The sequence below is a fragment of the Chlamydotis macqueenii genome, chromosome 21 (genome assembly GCF_036417535.1).
Source record: "Chlamydotis macqueenii isolate bChlMac1 chromosome 21, bChlMac1.mat, whole genome shotgun sequence".
In the NCBI taxonomy this organism is placed as follows: Eukaryota; Metazoa; Chordata; class Aves; order Otidiformes; family Otididae; genus Chlamydotis; species Chlamydotis macqueenii.
The window spans coordinates 9,637,167-9,651,688 of record NC_141576.1 but is presented as its reverse complement, the minus strand read 5'-3'; the positions used below and the strand labels follow the sequence as shown (position 1 = coordinate 9,651,688).

The following is a 14,522-nucleotide window of genomic DNA, read 5'->3' as shown; positions in this document are numbered from 1 at the left end:
TGCACGTGTATTTTTCTGCGTGCACGTGTTTTTGTGCATGCCCAGACATTTCTGTGCGTGCATATCTGCACGCTCACACACAGCTTTGCGTGTGTGTGGTTTGGGGCATGTACGTGTATTTTTGCACACACATTTTTGCACGTGCATCGCTGCAGCAAGACAGGGCTGTATAATCCCACTCCCCACTTTTTTCCTCCCCATTTAACCATTTTAATTTTAATTTCTGGGCAGGGAGAGCAATGCCCTCCTGCCGTACCACCACAAAGCGTCACCCAGAGAGTGAAAAAAAACCCAGCTTCCCGTTTAAAACAAAGCTTCTGACCTTGCCCCCAGCACGTGGGAGGCCAGGAGGAAGCTGCAGCCCTTTTTATTCGGAACGCAGGCCAAAGGCACTCGCAGGGACCGGGAGAGGGGTTTGGGGAGGAGGAGGAGGAGGAGGAGGAAGGATGCAGAGGCCGCTTCAGGGCACCATGTGCCACCATTTGAAGGCAAAGGGCTTGCGCCGGACGTTAGTGCCGCAGTGCACCTCTCCGGAGAGGACGTGGTAGGAGAAGTAGTCGTCGATGAAGGTGCAGGTGAGGCCCAGGGGCTCCAGCAGCGCCCGCACCCGCTCCTCCAGGCAGCACTGCCCACCCACCAGCGGTCCAAAGGGTTTGGGGACGCCCAGGTGCCTGCCCAGCACCAGCATGTTCACCTGCGGCACCGGGACAGTGGTCAGAGAGCCGAGCACACCCCAAACTCACCCTCCACTCATCCCGGGGCAGGGGGAGGAGGATGGGGGTTACCATGTCGGGGAAGAAGGCTTCGGCACCGGTGGCCACCTCGCCTCGGAAGAGCTGCGGAATGTCCAGGATGTCCGGCTCGGCCAGCCCCAGCGCCCGCTTCAGGATGTCCCTGTTCCAGTTGATGCAGCTCTGGTGGGAGGGACGGGGAGATGGAGGGACCGGGATGGTCTTCAAGGTCCCTCCCAACCCAACCCGTTCCATGATTCTGTGATTGGAGGGATAGACAGGAGCCCCCTCCTCCTCCCCTTCCTCACCTGGACGTAATTATTGAATTTCCGGAGGCCTTCGTTAGCCAGAATCTCATTTATCGTTGGCTTGGGCACCCCCTCCAGTCCTGCAGCACAAATAACCTGGCAGGAATTCTTCCCCGACCGCATTCGGGACGAGAGGCTCTGGTCTGAGCCAGGAGGTCCCCTGTTTCAGGGATCACCGGCAGCGAGCTCCACCCAGGAAATCAAATCTTTGCGGCTTTTTAATTAATTCTGCTCCTTTCTGCCCCCCAGCAGCACTGTCCAGCCATTAGCTGGGTTTCGGGGTGCCTGCATCCCCCCCCCCCCATTGCATTTTGCAGAAAAAAGGGAAAACGAACCCATCAAACTCATTTTTCACCCTACCCTGGAACATCGCTGCCTCGCCGAACCCCTCCTCTTGCTTCTCCTTGAGGAGCTGGTAGCAGGCGCTAGGGCTGGCCAGGAGCAGCCGAAAACCCTGGGGAGGGAGAAGGGATGATTTTTAGCGAGGGTATAAAGGTTGCACCCCATTTTTTCCCCCGCCCTGGGACTCATTACCTTCCGATCGGGCGCGGGGACGAAGCTGAGGAATTCATCTACGTGGCCGACGAGGAGCCAGTCGGAAAACAGCTCCACCGGCGCCTGCACTCGTTGGGCGACCAGAAAATCCTTGACAGCTTTCGCCATCCGCCGGCCACCGAATCTGGGGGGCACACAAGTGGGGGGCTGCTATTTCGGGGTGCCCAAGGTGATACTCTGCTTGCAACCAACCTCAAACGGTGCAGAAAAATCCTTTTCTGTTTTTTTTTTTTTTTTTTCCAATGCTCTGACCTGCATCTCACCTGGGGAAGCTGCTGCCAATCAGGATGCGGCCCAAGGGGTACTCCTTGCCCCCCACCGTCACGGGGGGGCTCACCTCCAAATTACCGAAGGAATCAAGGCCGGAAGCGTGCTCCGGTGCTTGCCGGGCCACGTAGCCGAAATCGGGGCCCTAAATGGTGAAAAAAAAAAGGCAATAATGGCTAAAAAAAAAAGCTTTGAGCACCTAAAGTGTGCAGCACTCTCAAATCACCCTCTGTGCTGGCTCTTCCCAAAAATGCAAGAAAAAAACCCAGATTTATTCTGATTTTTTTTAATGGGTTTGCAAATCTTTGCGCCTTGCCGGGAGAGGGAGGAGGAAGGGGTTGGGTACCAGGATGCTCTTGATGGGGAAATCCTTCAGCCCGCGGTCGCGGGGCGAGTCGAAGACGACAGGGAAAGTCTTGTGTGGGGCTTGCACGTAGCCGAATTCGACCTCGTCCTGGAGAAGGGATGGAGAAGATGGCGGGGGGGCAGCTCCCTCCAGAGCTGCTGCGGCAGGGATGAGGCTGGGCACCATCCTGCACCCACCTGGATCCAGCGGTCCTGGCGATTCTCCGGCAGCGGGCAGACGGTGAGCGGGCACTTGGCTTTCTCGGCCATGGCGCCCACGGCCGCCACGAAATCCTCGTTATCGTCCACGCTGGGAAAAAAAATGGGATATGGAGGGGCTGATCCAGCAGTGGGAAGGATGCGGCCGCCCACCCAGCGCCCACCTGCAGACGAAAACCTCCAGCGGTGCAGCCGTGTTGGGGGTCATGATCCATGGAGCCACGCGGAAAACCACCGTGTCGGTGAAAATCGGCGTTTCCAGCAAACCCTGGGATGGAGGGGGAACATTTGAGCTCTGCCGCCCCCCGTTAGGGCTCACCCGGCGTCCCCCACCCTCGGCCGGTACCTTCTCGGGGCTCTCCAGCAGCGTGGCGTGGAACACCACCAGCCCCGAAAAGCCGACGTCGGGGAAGGCGAGCCCTTCCACGTAGAAGATGCTCTCCTCCTGGTGCCGGCTGGGTTTGACGGCGTAGACGAGCTTGGAGCCCCCCAGCACGTGCTTGTATTCCTCCAGCGCAACGCTGTCTGCGGGCGCAAGCACCGTGCGACCCCTTTAACCAACCCACCCCTTTTCTGCACCATTTCAGCTCCTTTTTTTTTGCTAAAACCTTGCAAAAAAGGCGGTTTTGATCCCGCAGCGCATACAAAATCACCCGCTGCATCAGACAAAACCCTGCCATGGGATGTAGGTCGGGTGTTGCAGAAGAGATGCTCGCTCTGCTGCAAGGATTTGGCTTGAACCCCGATAATTTGGGGTCCCTGCCCCTCCTCAAACCCCAGCATTGGGCACTCACTGCCGCCGTAGAACACGCCAACTTTATCTGCGTTGCTGAAGTCCACGTGGAGGAGGAGGCGGTGGCCGGTGAAGATGGTGCGGGGCCCTCGGGTGCGCAGGACCATCTGTGACATGTCCTTCAGGTCTGGGGGGAGAAAGTGGGTGAGAAAGGAAAATTTGGGGAGAAAAAAATAGGAAAATGGAGTTCTTATATGGGATGAGCCGGTACCGGCATAGGAGCGGACGGCGGTGTCACGGTTATCCGGCGTCTTGGCTTCGGGGTCGTCGCGGTCGCAGTTTACCAGCAGGATGGCGCCGTGTCCGTCAGGACCCCACGTCCACGTCGCCTGGAGTGGGGGGGGGAACAAAGCAGGGCTGGGGGTGCCCATCACCACCCCCCAATCCCATGGTGGTCCCGGAGGGGGGTCCCACCCCCTCTTTGTACCTTATCCAGCAGCGTCCTGCTCACCGCCCCACTGCGGGTGACATCAGCGTCCAGCGAGACCTCTGCGGGGAGAGCGACGCTGGGGGGGGGAAATCCCCACGGGTGCCACGATTTTGGGGGTTCCCCCCCATCGCTTACCCACACAGGTGAGGTACAGCATGGCTCTGCCCACGGGCACCGCGCCGGCCTCCCCGAAATAAGAAATCCTGACCTGCAAGGAGGAGCGAGTGCTCATTGCCGCGCAAAGAAGGGCGGGGTGCTGCGGGCGCGCTGGCACCCACCTTTTCATCGCCCACGTCCTTGCTGAGGGCGTCCATGGCCAGCAGCACCTCGGTGCCGGCAGCCAGGGGCCAGCGGGACACACTGGAGGGCAACTTGATGCTCTGCGTCTCGTGCACCACGTAGAGCTTCACGCCCGGCGTCCCCTGCACGTGGAAGGCGACGGCGTCTTTGGGTGCAGATCTGGGAGGGGGGAAAGCCCGGTGAGAGCCCCAGGCAGGGGGGCATTGCTGGGTGCAAATCCTGCCACGCAGTAAATCTTGGGATTTGCAATGAATCTTGCAATTTGCAATTGCAACAAGTCCTGCAAAATGCAATGGATCCTGCAAAATGCAATTGCAACAAATCCTGCAATGTGCAATTGCAATAAATCCTTCAATGTGCAACAAATCCTGCAAAATGCAACGGATCCTGCAAAACGTGATTACAACAGATCCTGCAAAAGGCAATATGCAACAAATCCCACAAAGGGTGATTACAACAAATCCCGCCAGAGGCAACAAATCCTGCAAAAGACACCGGCAAGAAATCCTGCAATTTTAATTGCGACAAACCCTGCAATGTGGAGGAAATCTTGCAGTATTCAATTGCATCAAATGATGCAAAATGCAACAAGTCCTGCAATATGAAATGGCAACAAATCCCACGTTATTAATTGAAATAAACCCCGCAATGTGCACCAAATCTTGCAATATTCAATTGCAACAAACCCTGCAAAATGCAACAAGTTCTGCAATATGCAATTGCAACAAATCCTGAAAAAAAAAACCTGCAAAACACAAATAATCCAGAAAAATGCAATTGCAGCAAATCCTGCAAAACACAATTGCAACAAATCCCGCAATATTCCATCGCAGGAAAGCTCTGGAGCTGTTTGGGGGGGATATTTTGGCTTGGGGCTGCCCAAATATTTGCATCTCACCCCACGGCGGCGCCAGTGGCAAGCCCTGAGAGGGTGCATCCCCTTCAGAGCGCAGCAAAGCTGCAACGGCCGGGCGATCGGGCAGGCTGTGGCTCGCATCGCTCCGTCCCAGCGCAAGCAGCCACAGGCCAAGAGCGCAAATCCTGGCCCGTAAGGAGGGAAGCACGGATCCGTCCCCAGGGCAGAAGGGAAAACCCACCCCGGGGCCAGCGGGAGAGGACAGACGCTGTCAGCAGCAACGGTGCGGTGGGTTTGGATGCGCTGAGGAAAATAAAACCCCAAGCTGCTGCCTGAGCTGGGCTTTAAGGAAGCAAAAAAAGCAAAACCCGCTGGTGAAGAGCCCTTGAGCTTGGGCCGGGGCCAGCGGAGCAGCCGGAACACTCCGCACCCCAAGGTGACGCCCCGGCGGTTTCGCTCTCGGTGTTCCCCCAAAACAGGGAAATATTTCCATTTTGCCGCCCCTGGCCAGGATGGGAAACTCTGGGGCATCGATGAAAGCTCCCGGGCTGGGCTTTTTGCACCCAAAAAACTGCAAAATCCCCTTTGGAGAGCTCGCTGCCTGGCCGCTGCATTGCCATTTGGAGCGTCCCCTGGGAAAAATGACCCTAAGCAGCAGCATCGCCCCCACCCCACCCCGAGCTATTTTAATCAGCTTGATTAATTGGATAAAAAGAAAAAAACCCAACAGATTTTTATCTTTCCCCCCAGCGTCGCGGCCACTTACCCGCAGACATCCAGGGAGAGCTCGGTGCCCAGCACGCAGACGGTGCTGGTGGGACGCTGGGTGGAGAGCTGGACACGGCGTTGCTGAGCCATGCCGGCGGGCCCTCGGGGCACCCCTGGGTGCTGCGCTGGGTGGCACGGGGGGGATTTATAAAGCCTGACTGCTGGGAGGGGATTAACCAAAGCCTGGCTTAATCCCACCTCCGGGCTGGGTGTGCGTGGTGCCCGGCCGTGCTTCCCAGCGATGTGGCATGAATCAGCGGCGGGGGAAAAGCACCCCAAGACACCCACGAGGGTTTTGGTGTTTGGTTTTTTTTCTTTTTAAGCAGCTCGGGGGTGTTTTTTTCCCTGCTCTTAGCATAAAGAGCTGCTGATGTGACTGGCCACTCTTAAACCCACGCCATAAAATATTCAGCACGACACCGGAGCCAAGCTGGGGACATGCCAGCACCGGGCTCGGAGGGGTTTTATTTTTCCTCCTAAAGCGTTTTATTTGCCCAGCTGAAAAAATTGGCTTTAATTCTTAATTTTAGGAGGGGTTGAGGGTGCAAGCTGGGCTCTTGCCCCATCCCCCCGATGCTGCATGGGTCGGGGAGCTGGGATGTCACAGGCGGTGGGGACAGCAGACCCCATCCCAGCTTTAATCATCTTTGTTTTAATTAAATGCTCACCTCGACGTGGGAGAGCCCTTTGCCGATGCAGCTGTCCCCCCACCAACTCCCTGTGGGGTCATGCGCCGCTGGAATTTAATATTGCTCTGCGGGGCTGGGGGAACTCAGAAGAGATGTAACCGCAGGGAAAAGGGGGTTTCTGGGGTTAGAAATCATCTTTTTGGTTAAAAAAGGGGTGACAAGAGGGATGTGTAACCCTTTTGAAGAGCATCTCCCTTGATTCTTCAGCAGCATGGCAGTGCAGCTATGCTTCTGCACCTCAAAAAGTATTGCTAGAAAAGAAAATTGCCCCAAAAAAAGTGGGGTTAGAAAAGCAAATTGCCCCAAAAATGTGGTTTTAGCCCCATAATAGCTCCTGGAGTTGCACAGGGCTAGGCGATGCCTGCGGCATGGAACTGGTTTCAGTTCCTGGTGCTGATTCCTGCTGAGCAAGGGCAGAGTCGGGCAGAGTCGGGCAGGGGCGCCAGGTCGGTACGGGGAAATGCCGTGCTTCGTTTGCAATGAAAAGAGGGAGAGAGAGAGCGGCCGGGGCGGACGCAAGGGGAAAAGGAAATCTGCTGGTTGGGGAAGGTGTCAAATGATTTGCATGAGAACAGGGCTCTGCCTCCACGCCATGCTGGGGCGAGGAGCCAGTCTCCCGCCACGGGAGGTGGGTTTTTGGATGATACAGGGAATTGGGGGGAAATTATTAGCTACAAACCTGGGATGAGGCACTGTGAGACCCTGCAGTGGTGGAACAGGGTCTCAAATCCCCAAACAACCTCCGTGCTGGCTGACTCGCATGCACCACACTCCCAAAGACATCCCAAAAAACCATGCGCTTAAAAAAAAAGGTTTTAAATGATATTTTCAAGCCAAGGGCAGAGGAAGAAAGGATGGGAGATGGGGAAGAGCTGTGCCCTCGGTGTTAATGCAGCTTTATTGGTCAAACTCTGGTTTGATGCATTTTTTGTTGCACCAAATGCACCTTCATCCTCCGGTTGCAGGACCCCGAGCGCTTCAGGGCACCATGTGCCACCATTTGAAGGCAAAGGGCTTGCGCCGGACGTTAGTGCCACAGTGCACATCACCAGAGAGGACGTGGTAGGAGAAGTAGTCGTCAATGAAGGTGCAGGTGAGGCCCAGGGGCTCCAGCAGCGCCCGCACCCGCTCCTCCAGGCAGCACTGCCCACCCACCAGCGGTCCGAAGGGTTTGGGGACGCCCAGGTGCCTGCCCAGCACCAGCATGTTCACCTGCAGCCGGATCGAAAATCACATTTTCCACCCAAAAGGAATGTTTGCTTTAGGTGTGGATGGAAAGAGAGGGGCAGGAGGGGAAGCAGTTCCGGGGGTCTCACCATGTCCGGGAAGAGGGCCTCCGCACGGCAGCCCTTCAGGATGAAGAGCTGCGGGATGTCAATGATGTCCTGCTCGCTCAGGCCCAACTCCTGCTTCAGGAGGTCGCGGTTCCAGTCGATGCAGCGCTGTGGAGACGGGGGACTTGGAATTGCCAGCCCTGGCCTCCCAAATCCCATGCACGGACTCCCGTGTGCACCATTGCATCCTGCCAGGATTCCCACCTGCTCCATTACATCCTGCCCAGATCTTTGCCCGCTCCGTTGCATCCCATCCCATCCCACCTGACCCCATCCCTCTGAGCAACCTCGTGAACCCATCCCCAACCCAAGCAACCTCTTTCCTTTGGTTTTGACGCCCCTGCAGTCATCTCCCAGCAGGAAAATGGGCTGAGGTCACCCAGCACCCAAGAGCGTCTGCCTCTTTCATGGGTGCTCTTCTTGTCCACCTGCTTCCATACTGCACCATGCAACTCATGCCATGGTTTCTTGCTCTTCCTCAGGATCTCTAAAAATTTTCCTCGCACCCAGGAATCACCCAGCAGTGACGTGCAAGCAAGGAGAGCGAATCTCCCCCAAATCCATAGCTGCAAAGACCCACCTGCACGTGCTTGTTGTCATTCTTCAATGACTCATCCGTCAGGATCTCGTCAATGCTTCTCCTCTCGGTGCCCTTTAGCCCTGCGTGGGGACGGGAGCAGAGCGGTAAGGGACACCGGTAAGGGATGCTGGTGGTCCCTGCCACGCCACAGGGATGCCCACGCCCTTACCAACGAGCTGCGTGGCTTCACCATGACCCTGCAACTGCTTCTCCTTGAAAAGCTTGTAGCAGGCGTTGGGGCTGGCCAAGAGGAGCCGGAAACCCTGCGGGAGAGAGCCCAGGGGTCAGGCTTTGGCGGTGGTGGGATATTTTGTCCCACTGAGAGACACCACACTGGCCCCAAACCCAGCCCCAGGCATCGCAGGTTGCACGGGATGCCACCATCGCAGGTTGCACAGGATGCCACCTAGAGACTTGCCGTTTTCTGGGAAGCCACCCCAAAAGAAGGTGCATTACCCAGGCCCCGTGGGGAGGAGAAGCAGTTGCAAAAAGAGCTTTTTCTTTCTGCATTTGCCCTGTGAAGGAGCAGAGGCGGCTCCGAGGACCGGTACCTTCCTATCATAAGCAGGGACGAAGGTGAGGAATTCATCCACATGGCCCACACTCAGCCACTCCGAGTAAACCTCCACCGGCGCCTGCACTTTCTGGGCATAAAGAAAATCCCTGACCGCCTTGGACATCCGCCGGCCGGAGGCCCTGGGGAGCAAAGGGAGGAGGAAAAAGCAGGCGGCCGTCGCACCCCTCCCTAAGATTTCCCCCGTCCTTCCCCCGAGCATTGTGCCAAGGGGAGGGGATGCCTCTGCACGTCCCACTTTTATGGGAAACATCGGGAAGAGGCTGGAAATTATCTGAGCAATATATATCTATATTACATATATTGATATATCTAGATATTATATATTACTATAGCCTATATTAATATGGATATATTGTACCTTTATATCTCTGTTTTATACTAATATATTATAAATCAATATCTATCTAGGCTGTGTATATTGTACATCACATCCCCTGTTCTGCTCAGGCACCTTTGGGTTCAATTCCCCCGTCCCTGTGAATTTAAATCACTCCTTACACAGCGCTTCGGGCGGGGATGAAGTTTTCTTAGAGAGAGACAGCAGCAGGCTGGGAAAGCATTAATTAAACTTCTTGTAATAAGGGATAATTACGGTCCCGGTGAGGCTGGGAAAACACCGTTTACTTGCTGCCGTAACGAAATCAAGCCCCCCAGCTCACAGCGGGGCTGAGGTTGGAGCATTCTGTTTGATATCCCGAACCAAACCCCATCCGAATTTGTCCCCGTTGCTGTTTTTCTAGGATAAAAACCTCCTTTGTGGAAGATTTTGCAGGGCGCTGTTGTTCCCACAAGGCTGCCTAGCACTGCTTGCCCAGAGCAAAACAATTTCCAGCTATTCAGGATTTTACCCTTTCCTGGATTCCCTTGCTTTTCCTTTGAATAGAGTGGGAAAAAAAAATAGCCTGGATGTTTACAGCGTTGTAGGATTGGAGCAAAAGCACCAGCAGTTTAGGAAGGGACAAAAAAAAATCAGAGCGGTGCTAGGGTTTTGTAAGGGATGAAGGAATAATGATGCATGTTAAATCTCTGATTTGATGGGAAGGAGCCCTAAATTCCCATTTTGATGGGAACTGGCCCCAGATTTCTGCTCTGCACCCTTTCTCATGCAAGGATTTTCAGTGCTTCCCTGCATCCCAGAGGGAGGGCTCGAGCCCCCTTGCGTCTCACCAAGGCAGGGGGCTGCCGATCAGGATCCGGCCCAGGGGATACTCCTTCCCTCGCACCGTCACTGGTGGGCTGACATCCAGGTTGCCGAAGGAGTCAAGGCTTGAGATGTTTCTCCCTGGGGGCTCACGGGTCACGTAGCCAAAATCAGGGCCCTGGGGAAGAGGGGAGCGGTGACAGGGACTCCCCGGGCGAGGGAATTTGGGGGAAGAAAGGAAGGTTGGCAAGGCAACAACGCACCAGGATCTTTTTAAAAGCAAAATCCTTCAAGCCTCTGTTCCTGGGTGAGTCGAAGACGACAGGGAAGGTCTTGTGTGGTGCTTCCACGTAGCCGAACTCCAGCTCATCCTGTTGTGGGAAGATGAAGAAGAGGAGAAGGAAGAGGAGAAAGAGGAAGAAGGCTCCTGGCAGAGCGATAGCCATCTCAGCAAGGCATGCGGTGAGGGTGGAGCAGGAAACGGGGCAAACCTGGCAAAGCCCGGCTGTTGCTCTTAACCCCAAGGGAGGCAGCTGCCTTGCTGTCCCAGGGGTGACACCCACCCGGCACCGCAGCGCCTGGCACGGGTCACCCTCAGGGAAGAAACACGCGGCCACTATGGGCAGGGACGGCAGGGCTTGGGCACGCTGCAGGGAGCACACGGCACATGCAGCCGGCACGCGCCACGTCTCCTGGCAATGCACTTTGGGGTCCCTCTTGCAATAGGGTCCTTCTTGTAATGTCCCATGGGGTCCCTCTTGCAGTGGGGACCCCCTTGCAAAGCCCCACGGGGTCCCTTTTGCAATGGGGTCCTTCTGGCAATGCCCCACAAGGTCTCTAGTGCAATAGGACCCCTCTTGCAATGCCCTGTAGGGTCCCTCCTGCAGTGGAGACCCTCTTGTAAAGCCCCATGGGGTCCCTCTTGCAATGGGGTCCCCCTTGTCATGAGGCCTCTCTTGCGATGTCCCATGGGGTCTCTGTTACAATGGAGTACCTCTCACAAAGACGCATTGGTACCCAAGTGGCCCTGCCTCTGCCAGCTGCCACCACGAGCAGCATTTCCCCATGCTAAGGCAGCTCACAGTTGCCTGGTTCACCTCTTAGCAGCCAGGAGCTTCCCTGAGGAACGCAGCTGATCCCTCCCAGGGGTTTCAGCAATGGGGATGACACACTATGTGCCCATAAGGCACCAGGAGAGCCGCCTATTACAAGCATCAATTGGTGACCTGGATCCAGCGGTCACTGCGGGTGTCCACCTCCGAGCAGATGGTCAGCTTGCAGTTGGCTTTCTTCAGCAGGACCTGGAGCCCTTCCAGAAAGACGTCGTTGGGGTCTGAGCCCCGGTGGATGCTGGAGGGAAAGAAAGGAGCGAATGCTGCAATTGGGGATCAGAAGAAGACCCCCAACTCTGACCGTGTAGCCCATTCCTCACTTCTAAATGTGTGGGTAAGTCCTGCATGAGGTCAGACCCTGGAGAGGGTCCTTCAGCTTCTCTTCTTGGGGCTGCAATGAGTGCAGCAGTGCCAGCAGGCTCCCTACCCAAATACTGCCTCCAGTATAATACGCATAAAGCCTGGCTCATCCTAGAGCTGCTACGTAGCAAGGAACAGTAAAAAACTCCTCCTTGGAGTGTCCCCAAGGTACGAGAGCGATTGGTTGATGTCCCTCCTACCTGCAGACAAAAACCTCCATCGGCTGTTGGGTGTTGGGTGTCATTATCCAGGGCGCCACGCGGAAAACCACCGTATCCGTGAAAATCGGGGTGGCTGGTGAATTCTGCGAGGGGCGAAAATGCCAGGGAGCAGCAGTTGAAAACTCCACCATTGAGGGGCTTTGCAGGGGATGGGGCAAACCCCACGTACCTTATGGGGGACCTCCAGCAAGCTGGCGCTGACAGAAACCAGCCCAGAGAAACCCACGTCGGGGAAAGCCAACCCTTCAACGTAGAAGGTGTTTTCTCCGCTGCCGACATGGTCCAGCACGTATGACAGCTTGTCCGGCCCCAACACGGGTTTGCAGCGGGGGTGTGAGTCACTCCCTGGAGAAATATCAGAATTCCCAACCCAAGACAGGGTGACCAACCTGTCCACCAGGCTGGAAGGAGGCACCAGCGAGGAGGTGGCAGATGCCAGCATGGTTTGCAGAGGAGTGGGTGTGCCTCCTCTGGGGAACACACTTGATCTTCCTCGTGCAAAGAGGATTCTATACCCTCTGGTCCAACCCTTTTCAAGATGTGTGGCTAGAGTTAAGCATCTAATGATATACTTGGGTTCCTTGACCTGATTTTCGGCAGGGAGCTGCTGGAGATCCAGCTGCTGGGGTGTTCAAAGGCAAAATGCGCTGCCTGACGAGATGGGCTGCTTTGGCGGCTGGGTCATCGCCTGTGCCAAAAAGGGGCCGGGAGCCACGCGGGGTTATCTGCCCCGTGGGAATGTGAAGACTTCAGCAACCGAATTATTGAGAAAAGCCTTTTTTAACCTTTTCCCTTTATTTTTTCCATATAACCCTATCTTCTACAACAGCAGAGGAACTCTGGGGATAAATGAGTGTTTCCAGCAATCCAAGGTGCCCATTCCTTAGCCACACTGAACAAAAAAATTAGGGTTTGCCCACCTTGGGGTCACGCACGAATATCTGGGAAGGAAGGAAGGAAGAAATACTCACCGACAGAGTGGAAAACCCGCACTTTATCTGCATCTGACTCGGGGACATGCAGGACCACTTGGTACTCAGCAAAGATAGCACTGGGACCTTGAGTCCGCAGCAGCATGATGGACATATCCTGAAGGTCTACGCAGGGTGGAAAAAGATGAAGAGAGGAGATGGAGGTGTGGTAAGTGCGAAACACTCTGCTGAGACCTTTTGGGTCTCCTCGTGCTGCAGATGACACCCTACCTGCAGCGGTTCGTATGTCCACCTGACTGCCATCCGTCCCCCTCATGCCGGGGCTGTCCCGGTCACAGTTGACCAGCAACACGGCGCCTTGCCCATCCGGACCCCACGTCCAGTTGGCCTGGAGGAGAAACACCCGAAGGTGACGGGAGCAAGGTTTCCCCCATCCCAGCCTCCTCCTGGGCCAGGGAAAACTGCCACAACCATGCTCGGAGGACAACCCACACCAGTCAAGGCTGGGGGGAAGACAGAAGCGATGCTTTCAAGCCACTAAATTTCCTAACCTCAGCTTCTAGTAGGGCCAGTGAAGACTATTTCAAACAGATCTTATCTTCTAACCAGCCAGAAAGTATCTTCCAGGCCTCATCTGGACAACACAAAGCCATTTCTAGAAATGTATCTCGCTTTGATGTACAATTTGCGCTGCCAATTGGGCTGCAGCTAATTACCCAGGTGTCAGTGCTTGGGCATATGCAGATCAGTTGCCAAAGGGGTAAATCTCTTGCTGTTTGCTAAACTTGCAGCTGGGTCATTTAGTGGCATGTTTCAAGTTCAAAAAGGAAAAAAAAAATAAAGAATACAAAAAAAAAAGCAGAGTGTTTTCTCCTGCGTGATCCTTGGGGCTGAATGAAGAGAGAGGAGATTTTGGCATGGAATAAGAAAATAAAGCCTTCTGCTCCTCAATGAGTAGCCTGAGAATTTGCCAGGTTATTTGTCCTCATTCAGACACCAGCAACACCACCCAAGTCCCTGTCCCTCTTGCAGATTTTTGGGGAAGAGATTGCAAACAGCTACACCCTGCATTGACTCTCCACATGTTGCCTCCAGCAAAGTTCTCATTACCTTGTCCTTCCCTTTGCTCTTCACTCTGCCATTACGGCTCAAATCCACGTCCAGGGATACATCTGAAACATCAAGAGAGACGTAAGCCACTGGCAGGGGAATGAGCTCTCGGTGGCATTTTGGGCTCATCCTTGGCACTAGCCACGAGTCATCTAACACCACCCCACCTTCACGCCCCAAAGCTGCTCCAGACCCAACATCTCTGACAAAACACTGACAGAAAAGCCAACCCGATGGCTTTTTCATGGCTACCCCTCTTCAGTCTCCAGCTATCTTCTCCCATCTTGGTTCCCTCAGCTGGGATGTACCCGCTTCATGGCACATTTTGTGTTTTCGCTACTTTCATGTTGATTGTAGCATTCTTCATGAAGCCAAAACACAGCAGAGGCATGAAAGTGTTTTCACCATGGGTGAGCAGACACCTAAATAATTACTAGGCTTGATGCAGAGAAGGACTTTCCCCTACAGAGCTCTTCTTGGCCCAAATCTCTGCCTCTGTTGCAATAAAGCAAAGGTTTACAAGTGACTTCATCTAAACCCTACCTAGATCTGTATTAAGCCTGTCTTAGTACAGAAACTCCTTTGAATCAGATACACAGTGTGTGGAAAACACGGGCACTGAAACAGAGACTGTCCTCCTTGATGCAGAGAGGGGGACATGGAGCAGCTGGAAATGAAGCTCTGAATCTAAGCAGGTGTAGAGCATTTGTAAGGCATAAGCCCTGCGGACAGCAGTGGCCCCAGATAGCGTCAGAGGAGCCCATCAGTCATGGGACATGGGAAACCATCAGCCTCACCTGGTGCAATTCTGGGAGGCATATGCATGAGTTAAGGACACAGGTCTGACTGTCATGTGAACACTTTAGAAAATCCCAAATTTAGGGTAATTAATCC

General features: G+C 54.8%; 2 protein-coding genes and 1 long non-coding RNA gene across 4 annotated transcripts in view; 1 reads left to right on the top strand and 2 right to left on the bottom strand.

Annotated features, from left to right (window-relative positions):
- Nucleotides 1-296: 296 nt before the first annotated feature.
- On the bottom strand, nucleotides 297-6,019 carry LOC104480556 (protein-arginine deiminase type-3). 2 transcript variants are annotated; one of them, XM_086764741.1, is made up of 16 exons: nucleotides 5,571-6,003; nucleotides 3,927-4,107; nucleotides 3,784-3,856; nucleotides 3,646-3,707; nucleotides 3,430-3,547; nucleotides 3,220-3,345; nucleotides 2,772-2,950; nucleotides 2,590-2,693; nucleotides 2,405-2,516; nucleotides 2,208-2,315; nucleotides 1,858-2,006; nucleotides 1,574-1,718; nucleotides 1,400-1,493; nucleotides 1,040-1,119; nucleotides 786-914; nucleotides 297-694 (listed from the first exon to the last, which is right to left on the bottom strand). In XM_086764741.1, the coding sequence occupies exons 1-16, from the start codon at nucleotides 5,660-5,662 to the stop codon at nucleotides 461-463; spliced, it is 1,986 nt and encodes a 661-aa protein (XP_086620867.1). In that variant the 5' UTR covers nucleotides 5,663-6,003; the 3' UTR covers nucleotides 297-460. The 2 variants fall into 2 exon arrangements, with proteins under 2 accessions (XP_086620867.1, XP_086620866.1); XM_086764740.1 differs by having other exon boundaries at nucleotides 2,590-2,950; nucleotides 5,571-6,019.
- Nucleotides 4,943-8,153, top strand: LOC147598202 (uncharacterized). The gene is made up of 3 exons (XR_015260877.1): nucleotides 4,943-5,087; nucleotides 7,227-7,354; nucleotides 8,078-8,153. It is a non-coding gene; the product is annotated as an uncharacterized LOC147598202 (long non-coding RNA).
- LOC104480555 (protein-arginine deiminase type-1) overlaps nucleotides 7,135-14,522 on the bottom strand; it is a 27,407-nt gene continuing 20,019 nt past the window's right edge. The window contains exons 7-19 of the mRNA XM_086764742.1: nucleotides 13,629-13,690; nucleotides 12,789-12,906; nucleotides 12,558-12,683; nucleotides 11,756-11,931; nucleotides 11,566-11,669; nucleotides 11,120-11,243; nucleotides 10,157-10,264; nucleotides 9,920-10,071; nucleotides 8,727-8,871; nucleotides 8,345-8,438; nucleotides 8,176-8,255; nucleotides 7,578-7,703; nucleotides 7,135-7,473 (exon numbers count right to left, since the gene is read on the bottom strand). Of these exons, the coding sequence (XP_086620868.1) occupies nucleotides 7,240-7,473; nucleotides 7,578-7,703; nucleotides 8,176-8,255; nucleotides 8,345-8,438; nucleotides 8,727-8,871; nucleotides 9,920-10,071; nucleotides 10,157-10,264; nucleotides 11,120-11,243; nucleotides 11,566-11,669; nucleotides 11,756-11,931; nucleotides 12,558-12,683; nucleotides 12,789-12,906; nucleotides 13,629-13,690 (1,649 nt within the window). The 3' untranslated portion in view covers nucleotides 7,135-7,239. The remainder of the gene's footprint in view (nucleotides 7,474-7,577; nucleotides 7,704-8,175; nucleotides 8,256-8,344; nucleotides 8,439-8,726; nucleotides 8,872-9,919; nucleotides 10,072-10,156; nucleotides 10,265-11,119; nucleotides 11,244-11,565; nucleotides 11,670-11,755; nucleotides 11,932-12,557; nucleotides 12,684-12,788; nucleotides 12,907-13,628; nucleotides 13,691-14,522) is intronic.

Excerpts from the sequence above, each read along its gene's own strand:
- LOC104480556 (XM_086764740.1), bottom strand. The coding sequence starts at position 5,662 with ATGGCTCAGCAACGCCGTGTCCAGCTCTCCACCCAGCGTCCCACCAGC. Across the intron at positions 2,951-3,219 it reads TGGCGTGTTCTACGGCGGCA|ACAGCGTTGCGCTGGAGGAA; the intron begins GTGAGTGCCCAA and ends TTGCGCCCGCAG. Across the intron at positions 695-785 it reads AAGCCTTCTTCCCCGACATG|GTGAACATGCTGGTGCTGGG; the intron begins GTAACCCCCATC and ends CCGGTGCCGCAG.